A 22,661-nucleotide genomic window follows, 5' to 3' on the forward strand; every position below is an offset into this window, starting at 1 on the left:
TTTGGAATGAGTTCATTGAGTTTATAGGGAACAACATGATGCACAGTGAGATGTTTTTGTCCTATAGTTGATATTAGGGAAGAGAAAATCATTGCAAACCTATCACACTTTGGACAGAACTTAATTCAACTTCTCCCATCAGGTAGGTGCTAAAGAGCACTTTAATTTATAGTTTATCTGTATTCAGTGCATACCCTTCAGCTGACACTTCTGTCATTTTCTGTCAGTTCAAACACTTGAATTGGCACTAATTTCTTTCAAGAACTCTTCATGTAGAGTCATTTTTTATCCATACAATACTAATTCCAACATTATTTGCACTGCCATGCACTCTGTTACATTATAGGTAAAAGTGGTGCAAAGCTGACTTATATAGATAGTTTGATGGCCAGCTCTTGCCTGTATATAATAACTATACATTTGTGTTTGCATATTTGTATTTAGCTGTATGTCTATACCTTAAATGTGTTCTCTGCACTGTGTGTAAACATTGAGTGCTATTATAACTGGAGTCAACTTTCTTGTATGTGTCAAGTTGTTTCTGATTACTCTAAAGATGTTAAAAGATATACATATTACATTCAGATTCAGTGCAATTCTATCATCTCACAAACATGACCAGAGACAAAAAGCTCATTTATTTCTGTCTTTATTACCAAAAATACAATGGCAAAGTAGTGACATATAAAGCCTATGATGTTCTAAAAATAAATAAACATAAAGCAAGCATCACACTGCTGTCTGAAACAATTCCACGTTGAACCTCCATTACAAAATTGAATATGAGCAAAAATACACTGATCCGGACAGACACGTTATATCCTCTCCACCTCCTTTGGTTTAATTTCACGCAGCTCATTTTGCTGTGTTTAGCTTAAAACCATCAGTTCCCTCAAATACACTAGGAGTAAATAAGATCAGAGCCAAAATTCAATCTAAAACGTTTTTGTCTCAATTATTTATTTTTTTTTTTTACAAGATCATTAAAAAATAGATTTTATCTTTTATAAAAAGTCAGTTTTAAGGTTCTGCAGTTTTCATCTACAATATGTACACTCTAAAAATACAGTACCAAGTGTTTGAGCACATTACTAGGTAAAATAGCTAGTAATATAAGAAAGGGCTATTTCACATTCTTGGTTTGTTGTTGTTTCAATGTCCCCCAGACTGCTAAATAAAATGAAAGTATGGACTTGTCTCTATTGAAAACATAGTAAGGTGTTCAAATGATAATATCCATAATTGTCACAAAATCAAGATTTTTGCTTCCACTTCAAAACCACTGACTGTCTATTTCATGCACAAATGAAAATATGGCTCTATTGCTGGAACACTTAGATATTTGACCGAAGTTTTGGCAGAGAGGTCAAAATTCTACTTTCAACACAAATAATACCTTGAATCCAAAAGCACAATAAACTAAAACAAAAGACAATTCTTTGCTTTCAAATATGGCACAAATTTATAGTTCTGTAGTTGCGGTATGAATTAAAACTGTTTGAGGGAAATGTAACCGTGGTGAATGGGGAAGCTCTGTATGCTCTGAAGGTGGTAAACACTTGCTTTCATACTTGCTGTGTCTGCTGTCTGTGTTGACACACTTTTGCAATTTGTGACACCAAATGGGATATATCACTGCCTGCAAAATCCCACTTGACCTATATGCATTTACCACCAGGGGAACGACCCAAGATGCATTTCCCAGCTGTTAACTGAACTTTACAATAACTCCAACAGGATTTGAATGCAAGTTATTTTTTGTCTTCACTTGTTAGCAATTAAGCAAACATTCTAAAAAAATATCTGAAAAGATTTTGTTTTACTTGAAATATTATCACGAGCTATGTTATAATCACAACTATGAAATGCCATGGTACACAACTGCTTATTAAATTTTTCCAGGTCTGGCTAACACTGCAGTGCTTGGTTTGCTGTAAACCATCAACTGAAAGGGAGTGTGAAGTTATTCTGTTATTCCCAATTAACACTTATAAATGTACAGTCATTGAGTTCAGTGAGTTTATTACTACTTGCAGGCTGCTTTTTGTAGCTTTGGCCATCATTTCTATTGGTTATGATAATGCTGTACACACCAAGGACAAGTCTGGGGATATTGTATATTACATATTTCTACTTATTTTCAATAACTATCACGAAAAGACAAAAATCAACAAAGAATTGATCCTACAGACAAGTATTGTCTTTGCATCCAAAACCTGATGTATCTTATTCCTCTGTGCCATTAAACCTCCACCTTCAAAAACGATTGAAAACGCATTAATGGGCCACACTGTTAAACTGGATGACATACCTCTACATTACCATGAAAACAAGCACTGTAGTGTACTTCACTGACTACACTGTAGTCTATCCCACATACACCACCCTGCTGCCGATAATAGTCACTAGTGCACCAAATGTGTATTAATGCACAGTTGATTGATTTATGGCTTGTTTGAGTAACATTTGCTAAAACCTACAGTGGCAAAAATAAAACCATAAAAGGAGCACATCCAAAATACTGGTAATATTCCCTCATTACGAAGGAAAACGGTGTGCTCACAACTACAGTTAAAAAAACCCATAAAATCCAGGTTTAAAAGGGGCCCTGTGGAGTTTTCTTGAAAACAAACAAAAGTTATGTTTACATTCAGTGTTTCTCACCAAAACTCACTGTGCGTATCTTTGAGCTCTAACAAATGTGTCGAGTGCATTTCCTTCCTCGTTAGTAAACATTAGCAAAGCCTGCATTGTTTCCATCCATGTTTACTAGCTTGCAGTCTCCTCCTTCACCGTCTTTGCTGGCACATTACCGCCAAATGTGGATCAGTGGAATAGTGTGAAACCATTGGCAGGATAGTGTATCACATGACCAACAGGGAACTACTCATGGAAAAACAGCTCCTTAGTGCTACTAGAGGTAAAAAAAAACTCCACAGGGAACCTTTAACTAGAATTCATGAGTTGAATAATTACGAGCTGTCAGATTAATAGAAGATCTCCCTATGATAGAATGGGGAGGGCTGGGGTGTGTCTGTGTGTGGCTGTGGCCGGTTCAGTCTTTAATTCTCACTGCTCATTTACATGCATACTGAGTTAAACAGATGGCAGGGACGCTGAAGTCCCATTTGTATTTTATTTATTTTTTTATTCAGACATGTCACCATCTTCCATAATTCTGCCACGTAGAATTGTAAATTAAAAGCCAGACAATAATTACCTGCTTTGATAATGAGAATTCTAGGCCCGGTAACAGGTCTTTGAGATAGAGATTTAATTTTGTCTTCCACTATGCCACACACATGTGCATATTCCATTTTATCTTAATTTTCCCAGGCACCATCCGTGTGGATGTAAGAAAGTGATGGCACACTGATAAGTTAATGTGACAAAGTGTCTTCTGCATGACAGGACTGCATGATACATTAGATGGTCTGAGACTTTGACATTGAATGTAAGGTTTAAAAGAATAATCCTTATCTTCAATGCTTATCTTTAATCTATGTTTAATTTTATGTTAATTTAAAATTTTTAATGCGATCTTGATGGGTTTTTCAGGCAAGATTGTAGCAGAAACAGGAATGTTCTCCTGTAAAGCTCTCCGGAAATCAAGAAGATAGCATTAGCAATTTTTTAACTTTATGTCCCGAATGAATTGCACGATTTTACATGAATGAATGAATGAATTAAGTGTGAGACATACTTTGGTTGTTGCTAAAATGCATCTGAGTGACTAGATAGTTAGATCTGTGCCAGTCCTCCTTTTTCCTTCCCTTTCATTTCACCCAGGTGTTTTCTGCACAGTCAGCATCATTTGCGATATTAGGGTAAACATGAAGCCTTCATTGATCGAAATTTCCGCTTTATCATCATTACACTGTGCTGAGTTGAGTATGTCCATATCAGAGCTACAATAATTATATTACGTTGCTGCTTCCAGTCAATCACATGAGAATGCTACCTCGAAAACGTATCGCCTTCCAAACCCAATTTTTGCATCTATGACTTCTTATTTCAGGCATATTTGTTAGCTGGGACAGCAGTCATTACAAGTTGTGTTTGAAACTAGACAGTTTGTATTTTAAAAACACTGACAAAACAGATTAGAGGTTATCATAAAAATGTTATTATATACACAACATAAATTGCACAGGCTATAAAAAGAAACGGACCGTACCTTCAATGGCAACTCTTAAAGTGAGCCTAGCACCACAATCACAAGTGAAATGTGTGTCTGATTCAATACAACATATTCCTGCTTTCAAATATCTAGGCACCATTCAATTAAAGTAAAAGCCCTACCTATGCTAACTTCCCTTTTCATCATTCCTTTTGTCAACATGCCCTAAACCAATACCTCTGTTGCTGGTAAACTACACTCAAATCAATCAAAGATCAATTTCTACTTTGCTCTGGTTAACTTCCACTCTGAGAACTACTACTTTCTCCTCTAAAGACACTACTTTATAAATGACCCAACAAGTAAAATTACTGTCACTCATACAAACAAAAACAAAATATGCAAAACATAATAAACATTTGCCTCTTTAAATTGGCATAACAGAAACTAACATGCATAAAATACACTGATAAATATTAAATCATATTAAAGCTGTGATACATGTGTTTAGGCATTGGTGAGTTTGCACATGTACCTCCTTAACTAGGCTAGAGCCTCAACTGTGTCGGATTAAATACATTAAATATTACAGTAGCAATAAAGAGCTGCCTTATGGTCAATATGAATTAAACTGGAAAATATGTGAATCTTTTATCCATTTCTGGTGAGGGATTGTGTGGTTTTGTGAGGTATGAACTTGTCCCTGTATAGAGAAAAATCTAACTTGGGTTAAAGCTCAGGCTTGTCCCCTTGAAATCAAAATCACTTCCCTACAGACACATTTTGTGTCTCTTTAATGTCAAATTATTTGACACAAATATTAACAGCTCATAACATTGTTCTATGTTCTTTTTTTTACTTTTGTTTCAAAGGATATGCCACTCAGAAAATCATTTGATCATTTTTCTCCACACCTGTTCAAGGTGTCTGCATTAGACAGGAGTTATCGCAGCCTCACAGTTGTAACCCTTTGACATCACAACCGACCTAACCACAGAACATTCTGAGAAATGACAATTAACTACTATGGTACAGTAGACGTGAAATGGTTACAGCTTAATATCCACCACAATCACCATGAGGTAAAGAAACATAACAAAATACTTTTGTGGGCAGCAGATCACTGTAAGACTGCAGGGTCAGTATTAATATAAAGAGGGCGGGAAGGGCAGGTCTCACTTTGCTGTTTGGAGGCCTGGTTGGGCTTCTGGTTGCTGCTGCTCCTTGTTGAGGATGATACTGATGATGTCTCCCTCGTGCTCCTTCATGTGCTCCATCAGCCGCTCTTTACTGGTGGACTCAAAGCCACAGATGCAGCAGCAGAACAAGAGCACGCAGTATTCCATGCCGGGGCCCGGGACAGGGGCCTGGCCTGTACGTGGCTGGCTCTGGGAACGAGACTGGAGCTGTGCAGGGTCCTTCCCTTGGGGGCTTGGGGATTCACCAGGCCACTGTGAAGGGTCTGTGGTGGGTGTGGGGAGGCCCCCTGTGCTGTCCACAGCCAGGCCAGCTGCTGTCATTGATGTGGGTGTTGGCAGTGGTTCCACTAAGCCCTTTGCTTTGTCCTTTGAGGGCTGGGCCACCGCAGGGTGCTCTGTCACAGACTCCGGCACTGCAGACAACTTCTGAGGTGCTCTGAGGCAAACAAAGGATGGAATCACCAAGAAGAATACAAGTAAGGGAATTGCAAATCTCACTCTGCAGTGTTGGCCCACTGAGGAATATTTCTAATTACCTGTGTACTATTTTTGTTTCTGTTGGATGGTTGATGTATAAAGTTACTTGCTGCCCATAATCTGTTATCCCTATGATGCACAGGGCATATTTGAAAGACAGCTGGCAGTTAATGGTGTCACGCTGTATCTTTAAAAACATGTGTTAAGTATGCACAACACAAAATGTATTAAAACATGACCCTTAACACAGTAACAAACTTGTTGCTATATGCACAAGTTCACATATTCTATTCAAAAGTGTTGTAAAACATTTTTTATATTTTCATTTGGGAATGTTATTCGTGAGTGGGTCTCACAAGTTATAAACATCTGGACACTAGGGAGCAACAAAACAGTTATTAAAGTCAGAAAATGTACTAGCTGAATGTGGCCATTGGGAAGAGACTGGCGTTGTGGGAATTACTGATGTCAAAAAATAAAACCAGACAGTTAACTAGGTATACTCCCTAGTTGGAAACTGGTGGGTTTTTTTCTAATTGTAATATAGATGTGTTATCGTATCTGTCAACCTGTGCATCACTGGTGGCCTCCGCCCAAGGAGTACAGACGGAAATGAGCTTTTAGCTATATCTGGTGCAGTACATGTATTGTGCATTGTCCCTGTTAAATGAACAATTAAATAAAAGCAAATAAATTGGATGTGTTGGCAAGTTTCAACTACTTTAAGCTAAATATTTATTTATTTTTTTAGAGCTTGTTAATGCCAGTGTCCAATAAATCCAACACTTCATTGAAAGGGCCCATGTGTAGGGCAGTGTAATATTACCTGTACGACTGACATAAAATACTTTAAATAAAGCTGCACTAGGTAACTTTGTACACTGCGGGCTACAAATGGTGGAACTAACAGTTCAGGCTTTTACTGTAAGAAAGATCACAACATTAAGTGAAAAGGCTGCATAATGAAGCTTTAGCTGTATTTAAGACCTCTGACACACCAAACCGATGTCAAAGAACTAGCGGCGACAAAAGCCGACTGTTGCGTTGCCCCACGTTGCCTGTGTCTTGGCTGAAAAGTGAAACTGGAACACACCGCACCGACTACAGCGAATGGCCAACCAGCACGTACGTTCTACGCCTGCGCGAGAGGTAATAACTCTCCATACCAGCAGGTGGTGGTACTCTGCATTTGTCATTCAAAAAAGAACACCGGAAGACCCAGGACTGCGGATATAAACAAAAGCATGGATGTAGGTTTGCCTGCTCTCGCTCAGATGGTTTCGTAAAACAGCTGCTTCTAATCGAGAAAATGTCTGATTTCCTGTCTAATCTGTTTGATCTGAAATGTCTGATCTCCTGTCCTGTGCAGTGAAAACAGACAGGACGGGTTCAAGATGCTAGTTGGCCAGCTAACATTAGCACAATAACAACAACACAAATGATATTTAAACATATTAATCTGCTCGTGCACTGATTCGCTTAAACTGAACAGCCAATCTTTAATTTCTCTCACTGACGGCCTCCGCCACAGATTCAACGTGCTCAGTCGGCCGGAAAAGCCGCAGACGAGGGCCAACAAGTGCCAGCGGTGCGGAACACACTGCAAAAACTAGGGCTACAGACGCTCACCGACAGCCCGACGCTGTCTGACGGCCGGCTGTCGGACCGGTGTGTCAGGGCCTTAAAACCCTTGTAGTTAGACAGTAAATATTACAAAGCGATTTCCAGGACCTACGGACGGTGAACTGCCAGTGATGACACCTGAAAGAAACTGAGTTCATGTGTTTACCGGCTGCTCTGGGAGATGGCCTCGTTAATGGCTTTGTTAACTTGCTCATAGTTGTAGTTCTGGTCTCCAGCATGCTTCCACATGTGGGATTTGAGCGATGGGGGATGACTGCATACATAGCCACACAGAGAGCACCTGAAAGAGAGGGGGAAAAATTAGAGAAACAAAGGAAAGAAGATTAGCAACAGAGTGAGAGCGGATCGAGTTGAGATCAATGTAATATGCATCCCGAGGTTCTGCTAATCCTTCTCCTACTTTCTATCAAGAGGAATCATCCTGACTCAAGACTCCACAGGGGACACTGAGCTTGAGAGACAAAGAGTGGAGCGAGGAAATAGGATTTACAGCACGCTGGTGAAGTCATTTGTCAAACTGAAAACAACTATGGATCATTTGAACTATTCAAATGCTTAAAGTTGCAAATATCATTTAGGAAAAAGAACTAACACACTTCCCCATGACTGGACAACATCTTGTGAGAACAGGTTAATCACACCATCTTTCCATTTGCTTCATGCTTAATGCATTGAATGCTCAAAGAGTCAGAAATTTAAGTTGACAAAATGAATGGATCCACCACAAATCAATCACCACAAAGAGGCAAGGAAATCCACTAGCAATACATTCAGCTCGTCAACATTTCTCAAAATACTGATTCCATCACCCAGACCCCTTTGGCGACCAAAGTCAGTCCAACTGTCAACGGTTCTGATTTTAAACCATAGACTATATAGCACATGGGTAAAAAAAAAAATCTGAATTATATATTGCCTATTTCAAAATAAATTTGATGATGTAGGATGACAGTCACCAAAACCGTCCAATGAAAGAGTTACCTGTCAGTCGATATGACTATATATTTACTCCTTTTGTAAAAAGCCAGTGTCAATACAGACTACACTGGAACTAAAAGGTCACAAGGCATCACTTTTTGCCTTGGTCCGGACCAAATGAACCGAGACATAGATGTGAAAGTGACCTAAAAGTCAGGATCTCTCACCCTCTGCTGCTTCAATATATTCTTTTTAAAATCTGCCTCTCTCATGTCCCCCTACTTCATGAAAGCGTAGTACTAAATAACTTGAGTGCCCCTTTAACAGAAAAATAACTGCAGTGTTTGTGCCATTTCTACTGTATTGAAACATTGGGCTTTCCAGCCTAGCAGGTACTGATGACAGTATAATACAGCACAAGCATTCAGTGAAGTACTAATCAGCAATCAGTGCCTCACTCCGGGTTGTGGATATTTAACATTTTAAGGAGGACGGCGTATTCACTCCCATTCACTTTCTCCACCCACCAACCACTAAATTTGCAATCAGAAGCCCATTTCTCAAGTCTACAGGCTAATGGCACCATGAGAGAGCACAAATGTGGTCACACAAAAGGTTCAGACCCACATAGACTCAGATAACCGCAGCTTGTTTTGGCCAGGTACAGCTCTTCATTCTCACCTCGGAGGTCCAGAGGTCATTCTTATCATCCCTCTCTGTAGTGGATGTGTGTTTGATATTTCTCACCTGTACTGCTCCAGTAGCTGCACGGCCTGGTGCTCCTGAGGGTGCCTCCTCATGTGGCTCTTTAAACTGTTCATGTTGGTGGTGGCAAAATCACAGCTACAACACCTGGCAGATGGAGAAAGGAGAGACGAGAGAACACGAAGATAGAGTGGCTAGTTTAACAAGCTGCTTTTTGAGGTCACCGTGTTGCTTCCTTACACTTGTAGCCTGAAGGGAGAAAAGGGATTTACAGCAAAACAGAGGAAATTGCCACTTTAAGAAAAAGAATAAATCACGTTTTCTACTTTGTTGTACTTTGGATGTTGCGGTTGGAAGATGAAACTGGCTTTTTAGTTGCTTAGAGGCAAATACTGTACAAGGTCTGCAGACAGAGGCTACACTCAACTCATGGTCATTTGCACTGCATTAAAATAAAGTAACAGACAAAACAAAGAGTTGCACTTTATAATGTGAGGTTTGCTGGGGCTAAAATATTAAAAAGCCAGATTTGACCAACCGAAGAAGAATTTATAAAAAAAACTTTTTCAAAGTCATACAGCACATTGTTTCAATAGAGTAATTGTTTAGATACATTTTATTTAGACTAAATGGGATTACATATTACTTTTGCAAATAAAAACAGAAATGTTATATTTTGTTGTTATTACCTTTTTATAATTTGATTTTTATGCATGTTGTTCAGTCCCCTTCCCCTGAATGTTTTGGGTCAAGTTACATATTTTAGCTTCTACCATAACTATTACTACAACAATTCTGCAATAGGTAAACTGATATAATTCCAAACATTGTCCTGTGAATAATTTGGAAAACAGGGAGATAACTCAGCTACTATGTCATAAATACGTTTATGTTTAATTATTGTGCTGCTTGTGGTGTGATAGCTGGAAAATAAGTGTCCTTGCCTGAAGGTAACTGAAGCAAACTTAAATGGTAATGGTAAACGGACTGTACTTATATAGCGCCCTTCTAGTCTTTCCGACTACGCAAAGCGCTTTAACTACATATCACATTCACATCATACACTGATGGCAGGTGCCAAATGCTCATCAGTTGAAAGAAACTAATCATTCACACACACACACACACACACACACTGAGGGCACAGCCCTCGGGAGGAATTTGGGGTTCAGTGTCTTGCCCAAGGACACTTTGACATGTAGGCTGGGGGAAGCTGGGATCGAACCGCCGACCTTCCGTTTGGTGGATGATTGGTGGCTCTACCACTAAGCCACTGTCGCCCCTTAAGACATTGGAGGCACTGCTTCCAGCTTTGGACATTTGGAGAGGACAATAGCATGACACAGAAGCAGTGTATTTGGCTGTATTTTGGTTAAAAATGACTGTTTGAACACAGAGTGCATGCTAATTTGTATTTATTTCTATTCTATGGTGTTTTATGTCTGTATGTATGTTGGTTGCCTTATTTCTTTTGTGAAGCACTTTGTTTCTTCTTCTTCACTGTGAAAACTTATCACCATTGAATTTCATTGGAACTGTTCTGAATCCAAGCCGTTTCCCCGCATTTCCAGTCTTTATGCTACGCTAAGCTAACCAGTTGCTGGCTGTAGCTTCATATTTATCATACAGACACGAGAGTGATCGATCTTCTCATCTAACGTAGCAAAATGTCAAAGTATTGTTTTAAATTACACACTGTGTTTCTTGAGGATAACACATTAAAATATTAATAATACAGAACATAAGAACAATTCCACCCTTAACATAAAACATACCATGATAATAGTCAATAACATTATCAATGTCCTCTTTAAAAATTACATATTCTCTTTAAGCACAGTACACAATCAAAGCCGGGAATTGAAAGCTGGGAATTAAAGTAATCACAATTTACAAGCAGGCTAGTAAAGCCAGAAAACAATCACTTTCTGACCTCACCCATTTTGATTTGAACACATTTTTTCCTACAAAATAAAAAGTAAATATCTTCATACCTTCATTTAAATGTTCTGTTTTTCAGTCATGTGTTGATAAGCGAATGGGAAAACTGAAGTAATATTGGAGGTGAAACAGAAAATCATAGGCACCATTAAGGATTCATGTGTTAGACTGACCTACCCACCATATACTCTGTAGTGTGCTGTTGCTCAACTGATGGCAGGCACAACATGAACATTTCAGGAGATGTAAAGAAGTGTCTTATAAGATATTTAAAAAAACAAAAAAACAAAACAGAGTTTATGTGGTTTTTTTTGCAAATTAAAGTTTAAGGACAAGCAATCACCTAATTGGCATATTTATTTATTTTGGACCAAAAGTATTGAAATTGTGGATAACTTTGTTTGTAAGCTTACCGATCAGAAATCAGAAAACCATACTGTTACATTTTTGACGAAGATATCTGTGTCTTTAGGTGGGGTGGGAGTCCAATATGGGTCAACTTTGAGGGCGCCTGTCTCCTGAATGGTTTGTCATTCTGGTTAATCAAACCACGTTTTAACACTCTCTCATATAGGTTAACATGTAGGAAAAAATGTGTTTAAATCGGTGATTTAAAGAGGTGAGGTCAGACAGGGATTTTCTGATGGAATGCCCCATTGGTTAAACTTTGTAGTGGTCAGCTGACCAAGGGGAACCCTACAGATATCAACATCAGAAATCTCTACTTACAGCGAAGTGCTGAAAGTACTGTTAGTGATGTTAAAATTGGGATTGCAACTAGCATATAAAAAAGGTGGGTACACTGTTTGGCAATTAGTTGGTTAGCTTACACTGTCTGAAACAGGAACAGAAACATTTTAATGCAATGTTCACTGACCTCTAACACACAGGATAAATCACTAGAAATGAGGTATTTACCTCAAGAGAACATTATAATCATTAGAAGCGTAAACCAACGGCCTGCAATAGTGTGACAGACATCGTATCAATAAAAATGTGATCCTCTATCTTTCTACATCTAAATTCATTTATTCCACTGTAAATAGATACAATAAGCAACATCATTACCTTTCCAAGTGTCCAACTTGTGAGAAAAGGTTTCTGATCCTTACTACCTAAGAGATTTTCGAAATTTCGTCTCACACACTAAGAAAATAATGGTTTCTGGCATTACTACAGTACAGTGTGCACTTTAAATGGAAATGTTTGTTTTTGTATTTGATTTCAGTGGTGGAGATGAAAGAATACCAGCTTCAGTCACTGTAGCATAATCACAATGGACATTTCTGCACTCATTGCCCATTACCTTGCTGTTAATAACAGATGAAGGACTGGTTAAATATGAGCATTAGTCCAGTTTGTGGATTGCCTTCATGTCCTATTGATATGCTATCAACATTTGAGGTGCTAACAGAGACAATCAGTATTACCATAACATGTTGCCTATTGGGGCCTTTTACTCTAATTCCACTAATTATATACTGTAACTCCTAATAAACCATTGCATAGGTGTTTTAATAAGGGCAACATGCTTCTCACAGCTGCTGGTCTACACTGGCTCGCTCTCGCTCTCTCTCTCTCTCAAAAAGAGGATCTTTACATGTCAACAATTTCATTTAAAGTACAAAGACTATTCTGGCTAGAAACAGCAATTAGATGCCATCTGACCTTTCCCAGAGCAGAAATAAATCCTGTTGTGTGTGTGTTTATTTTTGTATGTACATTTGACCTTATACTGTTAAGAAAGCTGACGGAAACACCCGTATGTCTTCAAACCTCACGGCAGCCTTGTGTTCACACAAAGGCCGAGTGCTAACAGAGTGGGGGAAGAGAGACACAGTGAGGGCGCTGTGTGAGAAAGTGTGACTGTGCCTACGCAGTGGCCCAGCATTACTGGACATGTACTGCCATCTAATGGACCTTTCTAAAAAGTACAGCTCATGCAACTTAAAGTAAGGCACTTGCATGGAAACCAGCACATAAAAAGCTAGGCTCTTTGTCTGGCAACTATTTGGTTACTTCACTCTGCCTGAAACAGGAACTGAAAACTGAAAATGTCATATTTACTGACCACTAACACACAGAAATGGTATTGAACTCTAAAAAAATATTCTGTTCACTTAAAGCTAGTGCCAAGCCCCATTAAGGCAGGATAATGTGTGCAAAATAATTGACACAGTCTGTAAAGTTGATATCCAATTTGCAACAGATAACATGTGCAATCAGTCTCCTACAATACAGATTGGTGTCTACTTTATGAATGCACTGCCATTATAGTTAAATGTCATATGTAATTTCTGCAACTAACATTAACATATTCAAACAATAATAACAGTATGATAAAAAGAGCAACTGGACCAGATTTTTAACTTTGAACATGACATTTTGTTTGTTGTAGAAAACTAACAAAATCCAAAACTTTTAAAGTATGAAGAATAAAACACAATGTCAAGGATAAAGCTACAGTATGTGCTATTAATTGAAACTACTGTCATGGCAGCTTTTAATGTGACTATGAAAACTGTAATAAGAACAGTATTACCTCACCACGCTAAGTAAAGTATACTGTATTATATCTACACTACATGGTGCCCACGTTTAAGGATAGAAAAGAAAAGAAATAGGATATATGGTATTTGCAAACTGTCTCATGTGACATTTAGGATTTTTTTATTATTATTATGATTACTATGAAGATCAACTTTATCACTTAAATACATTTCATAATTTAAAAAACAGCTCATGTTTCATATCTGCTTTTCTCTCTCAATGAAAATCAACAACCTGCAACATGTTTTTAAACACAGCTGAAACTGAATTCAGGTTTGCTCATCAGTCAAACAAGTGGTACAGGTGTTGAAAAGGTACCAGTTTGAACATTAGAAATCACATGATTTAAACAAGTTCATGGACAGTTTTCACAAATGTACTCAATAATTTATGAAGTATGTGCACTTGGTAAATTATGTATTATGTTCACGTACTTTTGTACATGGTCACTAAATAATTTACATAGTTTAATTCTCCTGCATCTCACCAGAATCTGATTATAAACAGCTGTGCATGGATGACTCAGATTTAGGTTTGATTTCAGTTCCAAGTTACAGTAGAAGTTTAGAAAAGGGCAATGTACAAAACATTCATTAGTTTGTCAATACTTAAAGATACAGGAAACTCAAAATCTGGACTTCGTAGCTTGGTATGTTTTAACTATGTATGCTGTCTTGCTATCTGTTCTTAGGAAATGTCACCAATTGCGGTGAATTGCTTCTATGCTGTTTCTTTAACAGAATTTTATTATCTTTATTTCCTGATTCAGACGCTGGGTCACAGGGTGAAAACAGTTCCAAATAGGGAACACTGCTCCACCTGGGTGTCTCCTCTGATGTGTGATTGTGTCATTAGTCTAATAAGTGTTGACAGAAGGGGACTTCTCGACATCTGTGAAGTGTTGGACAGTGCAGGTCTATTACAAGTGAAAAATATACATTTGAAGGATTTTTTTCACCATAAAAAAAAAAAATCTTCCACAGAGCATTTCAAGTGACAGAGAAAAAGGATATTTGTGTGCAGTGTGAATTTCAAGCAGCGCTGGAAACAAAACAAACTGAGCTGTAAACTGTTTAGGTCAGGAGGTGGTACCATGGCTCTTGTAGAGATCAGCAATGAGTGAGTTTTTTTCTAATTAATAGTGGAATGGCAGCGATACATATATTTGTTACATACACTTTTTGCTGTTACAGCAGTTGGAGCGAACATGTAACTTAACAGCTTGTTGCATCGTTCTCTCTCTTGTCTACTGCACCGGTACACGCAGAGTGCAATCCGGAGCTTGTTTGGAGTTGAGTTAGTTTTTTTGGAGTTGTTTAGTTAGTTGTTATTTGATGTTTTCAGTAACATCAGATGCTTTGCACAATACATCACATGTATTCCTACATATAGATATGGAAGAAACGCAATTCTAAATCAAGTTTTCTGTAACTAGGTTTTAACAACTCACCGATAAGGCTTGTCAGAGTTATGAATCCGTCGGTGGTTCCTCACTCCAACATATGTCGAGCTGGTGTAGTCGCACACATCGCACTTATACATCTTCTGCATACCACATTCTGTAATGGTGGAAAAAATAAATCAGATTTACAACTTTCTGAAAACACGGCAATATGTGGCAGCAGAAGAACAGTGGCATGGAGGGAAAGCTCTGATGAGGGAGAATGAGGAGTGTCAGCTAGTCATTTAAATATCGATGTATCATTCTATCTTAAAACATAATGAGGCCATAAAAATCTGTCTTACCTTCATCAGTTCCCTGCACTGCTTCTTCCACCATGGCCACAGTTTCAGTGACTGGTGTGAGGGCTGCCATGTCACTGCTGAAGCTATGGTGTTCCCTCTCATGGTTTCTTAACTGACTCTACGTAAGGAAAACACACACACACACACACACACACACATAAGATTTCTACACAAAGAAATGACAATATATGTAGCTGACATTCAAAACAGTGTTTCAAATTTACTTTTTTACCAACTCTGCGGTACCATAATGGTTTGCCCATTTATTTAAAGGTGTCATTTGAGGACTCTATGTACTAAAAAATGCACAGTAGATATGGAGGTATTGAGAAAATATGAGAAACACATTGTCTTCTATTGAAATATTCTATGAGAAATGCAGTTTTGCACGTCAGTCTCAACAAAATATCTAAACTGTGGACATTTAGTGGAGTGTTGATTGAATTGCGCTGATCTTGAATGATGCACCGTTTAATAGGCCCTATAACTCACTAATACCACCTCTGGAGCAGATATCAAACCATTAACAATTATAAGCTTTCTTAGCCTATATCCCAAAGCTGTTGGATAATATGATATGATGAATAACCTCTGCTGCATATCAGCACTGGAGTCCCATGATAGCAGTGGAATCAATAGTTTCCTCCTTTGCCTATATTATGAAACCGAGGCAAACCTTCACTGCAGCGCTAGACCAAGCTCTTCCAACTTTCATCTCTTACTAACAAGGACTATCACTTCACTCAGGTAATTTAACTCTAATATTTAACTCTTTAGGCCTTAACTCATCTTTAATGTTTGAGTTGCTAAGAAACAAAAACAGATGTTGACAGTAAAGAAGAATCATAGTAAAATGAACATTAGTGTTGGGGGACTTTTTCTGCATGTTGAAGTCTTACCACAAACACAGATGGCAAGAGGAAAAGATCTAAGTGACTTTGAAAGAAGGTGCATTGTTGGGGCACGGACGGCAGGAGCTTCAGTGACAAAAACTGCTCAACTGGCTAGTGTTTCAATAGGAGCAAAGACTAAAGGGACATCTGCATTTAGATCTAGGGGAAAGACATCAGTAAACAGGGCTGGATATTGTGGTCAACAGTATTAGTGCGATATGCAAGGAAAAACAGGACAGCAACTCTTCCTCAGGTGACTGAGAATGTCAATGCAGGATGTGATTAGACTGTGTCAGCAATTACAGTCTGTTGACAATAACATAGAAAGGGATATTGTAGTAGGGTTGTAGTGCATAAACCCATCATTAAAAAAGATGAATGCACATTTGAAAGTTCAGTGGTGCAAAAACCATAGGCACTGGTCTATAGAGCTGTGGAAAAAAAGTGATATGGTCAGATGAGCTATCCTTCACCATATTCTCGACAAGTGGGCAGGTGCGGCATATAAGCCTATAAAGAGAACGGTACAGGCTTGATCCCTACAGTGAGGAGATCCGGTGGCTCGGTTATGCTGTGGGGGGCATTTTGCTGGCATGGTTTGGGTCCACTTGTCCCCTTAGAGGGAAGGGTCACTGCAAATCAATACAAAGCTATTCTGAGTGATCACCTTTTATTTTATGATGTAACATTTCTATCCTGTGGGAGTGGTGTCATCCACGATGACAATACAAATGATAACAGTTCTTCTCATTGATTTGCAACACAGCCCACAATGGTCTAATACAACCATTTATGTGAACATGTTGGAAACACACTGGAGCTTTGACAGTCAGAAGCACATGCATGGCCCTTTGTAAAAGTTTCTGTGCGGTACCTGTGTTGTAGCTGAGCTAACATTAGCAGCTCAGAGAGGCTGAGAGGCTCTCCGGTTAGTGTGTGTGTGTCTGTGGGGGGGTGACAATACGTAACCGTAACCCTGGTGTTTATCATGGGATCATCATCAAGGGAAAGAATGCAGTCCAGTAGTGCTTCTACAGCCAAAAGCACAGGTCCGAACCACTGTGCCAAAATTGAAAAATACTAAGTAGAGGGTTAGCAAAAACTAGCATAAACTCCAGTGGATGATGCATCTTGATCTGCATATATTTGAAAATGAGCACTGTTTCACAGACTCCCACTCAAAGGCTGGGGGAGGTGGGCTGCCCACCTCTGATTAGAGGGCATTTGTCCCAAACGGTCGACTTTATGTCAGCATTGGCCTTGCAAGGTTCAGGGTGATTTAAAACAGTATATGGTGTGTTGAGCCATTTTCAACCCATGAATGCAGATTTTCATAAATTTGGTAAGAATGTTAACTATTAGAATGTTTAAATATTAACACCAGCACTGATGTGTTTCATCACAGTACAGTCATAAAATTTAGCTAAAAATACTCAAAAAAGTACACAAAAACGACTTTGTTACATTAACCAGAGTAAATGCAATTCATTACTTCCACCCCTTAAAATAACAGGATTAAAATGCTGCATGTGAGCATTGACGTCTCCTCACCTTGTAGTGGAAGCCATCTGGGCACAGTTTGCACTGGTACATCCTGGTCTTACAGTGGTGGATCATATGGCTCTCGAGGTCCTTACTATCCGAGGCAATGTGCTCACAGATGGGACACTGATAAGGCTGCTTCTGCCTGTGGACCCGCAGGTGCTGTTTAATGTAGCCCTTATTGCCGCTGCTGTAGCGACACAGGCGGCACCGGTATGGCCGTTCACTACCGGCGACGTAGTCCACCAGACCACCATCAGGAGAGGCACCCAACCCGTCCATTCCTGGGATGCTACACATGTAACTCCCAGCTCTGTTCCCTGTGACCACACCGGCCACGGCTCCGTTTTGGAACTGTGCGTTGTCTTGAAGCTCTTTTAAAATATCCTCATCTGACGCGTTCTGGTCAGAGCGCTCTCTGAGTCTTTCAATGACGGTGAGCAGTGACAGGCTGATGCCAGCTTTAGTGGAAGGGCCCTCCTCGTCTCCCTCCCCCAGGCCCAGGGACCCCAAATCTTCCTTTCTGTCCTTGCTTTGAAGCTCCAAGTCCAATAGAGCTGCTGTTGTCCCTACGTCAGAAGCCTTCTGTCCAGCTGTAGTCACCTCTACAAGTTTCTGGCCCATGTTTGGGCTCTGTGCCTGGGTTGTAATGGTCTTTAGAGTTACTTTGGTGCTGGAGGTGGAGAGCTCGGGGGTCCTCATAGGCATAGTTACCAGAGCCTCGGCAGCCAGAGAGTGCAGGCGGAGAGACTCAGAATGTGTCCTCTTGCGACCAGCTGGGGGAATGTTTTCATCTCGTGGAGGGTCGCTACTTATAGCGACAGAGGATTTGATATCAGCTCCTAATAGCTGGCTGTCCGTTGTGCTACCCACACTGCAGCCAGGGACCACATCATCCTTTGCAGCTCCTACATGGTCATGCTCTTCCTCCTCTGCATCCAGTAAGCTCTTGTCCCTGTCCACGTCTGGGCTGAGAAGAAGTGGGTTAGTCGCCATGACTGAATCCTCAGCCGAAGGAAGGCGCTCTACAATCACATTGATATGGCCGGCACTGTTGGGACTGCTGTTGATAATCTTCTGAGCTGATGACAGTAAGCTGTCCGTGATAGAGGTGCTATCATGATGACTATCAATCTCCACCTCAGACTCCGCCTCCGTCGTCACCTGCACCTCCACCATGGGCTCCTCGGAGGTGAGGTCTTTGATAGGGTACACACTTTCCTCCTCTTCCTCTGCTGTTTTTGGACTTTCAAGAAGATTAGAAACCGAAACATCACGTTTGTTCTCAACAGCCAATGGAGCAGCAAACAGCTGGAGCTTGAAGGCAGAGGGCAGCTTTTGCAGACTTTTATCTTGAAGAACTGGAGAAAGAACGACTATTTCCTCTCTGCTTGCGGCAGTGTTAGCTGTAGCCTGGGCCTCTCTCCTTGTGGGAGCCCCACCTTCATCCTCGAAGATGGGGTAAGAGCAGTCGACCAGGCCAGCATGCTTCCAGGCATGGGTCTTGAGCATTCGTTGCTGGCTGCACACATAGCTGCAGATCAGGCAGCGGTACAATCCATACTCTTCATAGCTATACCATTTCTTCTTCTGTGGTAGTTCATTCGAACCGTCCACTGAGCTTTTGATCAATTCGGTTCCTCTACTGCCACTGCTCCCAGTCCAGTCCAGATCCTGCCTTCTTAAAACCTCTTCCTTGCCTTCACTGCAAGTATCCGAAAGAGTGGAATTCTTCCTCAGGTTGCCAACATTGTCGAAGTGCAGCCTGACATGTGCCTCCAGCTGCCCCTGGTCCCTGGAGGTAAAGTGACACTTGGAGCACATGAGGATGAGGTCAGTGTGCTGCTCATTGTGTTGCTTCAGGTGCTCTTTCAGCAGAGGCAGCGTTTGGGAAAGATATGGGCACAGGCTGCACTGATAACAAGTCACTGTCCGCTTGTTGGGGTTGCTGGGTACCTCTGTTACCGCGGAGGTGATGTTGATGTTACTGTCACCAGACACAGGTGAGGAAAGAGCGCCATCAGCCATGCTGCCATCTAATCTAATTTCCTCTACACTCTCCTGCTCCTTACGGTCCCTCTTAATTTTCTCATAAGGAGAGCCTTCTCTGCTCCCCCTCGTTCCGTCCTCACTTCCTCCTCCCCCTGCAAAAGAGGCCTGTTGGAGTGCTCTTTTCTGTCCCACCAAGGTGCAGCGGCGCTGGGGACGCTTCTCCACAATTTTGCTGAGCTTCTCAATGACCTGGATGAGAGAATCCGCAGCTTGTTTCTGCTGAAAACTCTGGGAGGTGTCCTCCCCTGTCGCTTCCTGGGTTTGGGTTTGAGAGAGGGATCCCAGTGCTGACGGAGTGGAGGAGGACGAGGAGGCTGTGGAGGAGTGTGTGATGAGTACAGCTATATTGCTGATCCCCTCCATGACCTGGCAGACAGCAGGAAACAAAGAAATTACTGTGTAAATTGGTTGGTGCCATATGGTACACTAGATTAGATGTGATCCCTTACTACTAAACTACCTATATTACTTTTTCCACTTAATCAGTCCGTCTTTAAAATTATAGAAAACAGTGAAACATGCCCATCACCTTTTGCCAGAGACCACAGTGACTTTTGTCCAGTCCAAAATGCAAACAATTTACAAAGATATAAAACTGACAAATGCAGTCTTCACATATGAGAAGGTGGAATTAGTGGATGCATTTCTGCTTGATAAATGACAAACAATTATGAAGAAGTGTACATTTTTTGTACACTTATTAATTAATTGAATAGTCAATTCAGTACTAGCCTAATTAGATTAGATACTGTCAATATCATGTAGCTCTAGAAACTAGTTAAAAGGCTAGTTTGTGATTCAAGGGTTTGTGTTGATTTACAGTATTTTTTGCTGTGGCTCAATTTTCACAACAAAGTTGCTAATTTGCAAAACCTTAAACACAAAATCCTGTAGTCCTAGTCCTAATGCCGTCAAACAGTAACTAATTGTCATCTAAACAAAGTCGGCAGTGGTCAAAAATCAGTATTTAAAATGATGTAGAGTAAAAATTACTTTTGAAAATGTTCATGTTATTTATTGAATATGCTCTATTATTGTAAATATAAATAATGTAGTCTAGAGCATGACTTATCACACAACTACATCCTACATTCATACAAAACAAAATAATTATTGCGACTGAGTTTCTGTGCTGTATCTACCACAATTTAACCTACTGTACATTGCAACATTTTGACAGTAATCAAAAGGAAAGTAATTACATATAGTTTTTCTCTCCTCCACTGCCACACATTTGAAATATATGGCAGTGGTGGTGAAGTAATTAGCACTTATGATGCCATACTGCTCACCACGTTAAGGATGTTAAAATAAAGCGAACAGCTTGCAAACACATGTTGCATGTTTAGGGAACTGTACGCTTAGTAATAAGCACTGAAACTTGTGCTATATGTGTCTGTATTTTGAAGACTGAGCATGTGATGTAGTGTTTTGCATTTTGTATGCAAGCACGGCATTTTGTGTTAAAATGTAAGATTTATGCACATCTGTCTGGCTCTTCGCATTAACAGTTTTGCACAGTGAAACTGAGCAAAAGCAATTATACTGCAAGTCAACAGTTACATTTCCATATGGGTATGTGGTATCCCTCGAATAAGACTAACCACTTACATCTGTTGAATTTTTTTTCAGCCAAAAAGAAATCAATAATTGACCATACTAACACTTTGTACCACAGTATTTACAAAGTTTCTAGTGAGGGGATTGGCTATTTAGAAGAAAAGGGAAGTAGCCCAAATGATAAAGTATCATTACTTAACTCATTCACGAAAAGCCCTGCCACTGCTGGTCAACAGAGAGGCTTGCAAACACATGCACCATGTGCATCTGTTTACAAACTAAGCTTGAGGGAAATGGTCACAACTCGAATTCCTTTCATCTTTCCAGATCTTTACTCTCGCTTTCAGACCACAATTTGCCTTCCTCTTTTTCCCACTTCTGCTTCTGTCTGACTATACCAAAACAGTAGGATACACACATTTGGAGAAGGGTTACCACATTCAAGAATTATTGTCTATTATCCAGCTCAATTCTGAATTCTGTGGAGTGGAGCTACACGGAAACTCACCTAATGTTATTACCACTGGATCCATGAGTAATTCAACAATGATGGGCTTATATTAGAAATGTCTTACCCAAACAATGTAAATCTGACTGCCAAATAAACAACTCATGGTCAAATAATTTAAACTTTGTCACTTGCAAAGATAAAAGCTAGGCCTTCTGTAATACATTTATATACATATTTTTTTTAAGCTGAATTTGACTGTGGACAGTATAGCTTCTCTGCAGACACCATCATGTGAAGTCACAGATGAGCACCTGCTATGTCAGGATCTAAAAATATTTCATCCACTTTTAATTCACTTTAGAATGAAGTTGAACACACCCTCCCAACTCACACTGAAACATCGAATAACCACTTGGCCAAATTTACTGGCTAATGTTAGCTGACATGCTAGAGCTGCTACGACACTAAAGAGACTTTAATATGAAGAAAAAGCGACATTGGAGTAAAAGGCAGCAGGACACACACTGTTAGCTTCACAGTTAGCTTCACAGTTTGCTGCCTGCTATTCAAATAGACAGACAGACAGACAGACACACGAGTCTCACACAGTGCTAGCAGTTACACACATGAATGTACAAGGGCATTTTAATTATCTTTTCGGTAAATAAGTGACGAAGAAGAGCGTGGCTGTATTTTAATAAGCATATACTCACTGACACAGAAAGGCACGACGCTCTTTGTCCTCAACACATAAAACTGCTTTGTTTTATTCGTTAGCCATAAAAACTGGCCTCCCACTCTCCCACATTGCAAAATGGCGAGGATGGAATATCAATCACGTGACTTGGACTTTGGGTCAGGTG

At 39.9% G+C, this 22,661-nt stretch overlaps 1 protein-coding gene across 2 annotated transcripts; it reads right to left on the bottom strand.

Annotated features, from left to right (window-relative positions):
* Window positions 1-633: 633 nt before the first annotated feature.
* znf507 (zinc finger protein 507) lies at window positions 634-22,661 on the bottom strand. Of its 2 annotated transcripts, none has more exons than XM_044194057.1 (7): window positions 22,512-22,661; window positions 17,745-20,153; window positions 15,301-15,418; window positions 15,005-15,113; window positions 9,106-9,210; window positions 7,586-7,720; window positions 634-5,755 (listed from the first exon to the last, which is right to left on the bottom strand). In XM_044194057.1, the coding sequence occupies exons 2-7, from the start codon at window positions 20,148-20,150 to the stop codon at window positions 5,296-5,298; spliced, it is 3,333 nt and encodes a 1,110-aa protein (XP_044049992.1). In that variant the 5' UTR covers window positions 20,151-20,153; window positions 22,512-22,661; the 3' UTR covers window positions 634-5,295. The 2 variants fall into 2 exon arrangements, with proteins under 2 accessions (XP_044049992.1, XP_044050000.1); XM_044194065.1 differs by having other exon boundaries at window positions 22,516-22,611.

This window comes from Siniperca chuatsi, linkage group LG1, assembly GCF_020085105.1.
Source record: "Siniperca chuatsi isolate FFG_IHB_CAS linkage group LG1, ASM2008510v1, whole genome shotgun sequence".
NCBI classification, from domain to species: domain Eukaryota; kingdom Metazoa; phylum Chordata; class Actinopteri; order Centrarchiformes; family Sinipercidae; genus Siniperca; species Siniperca chuatsi.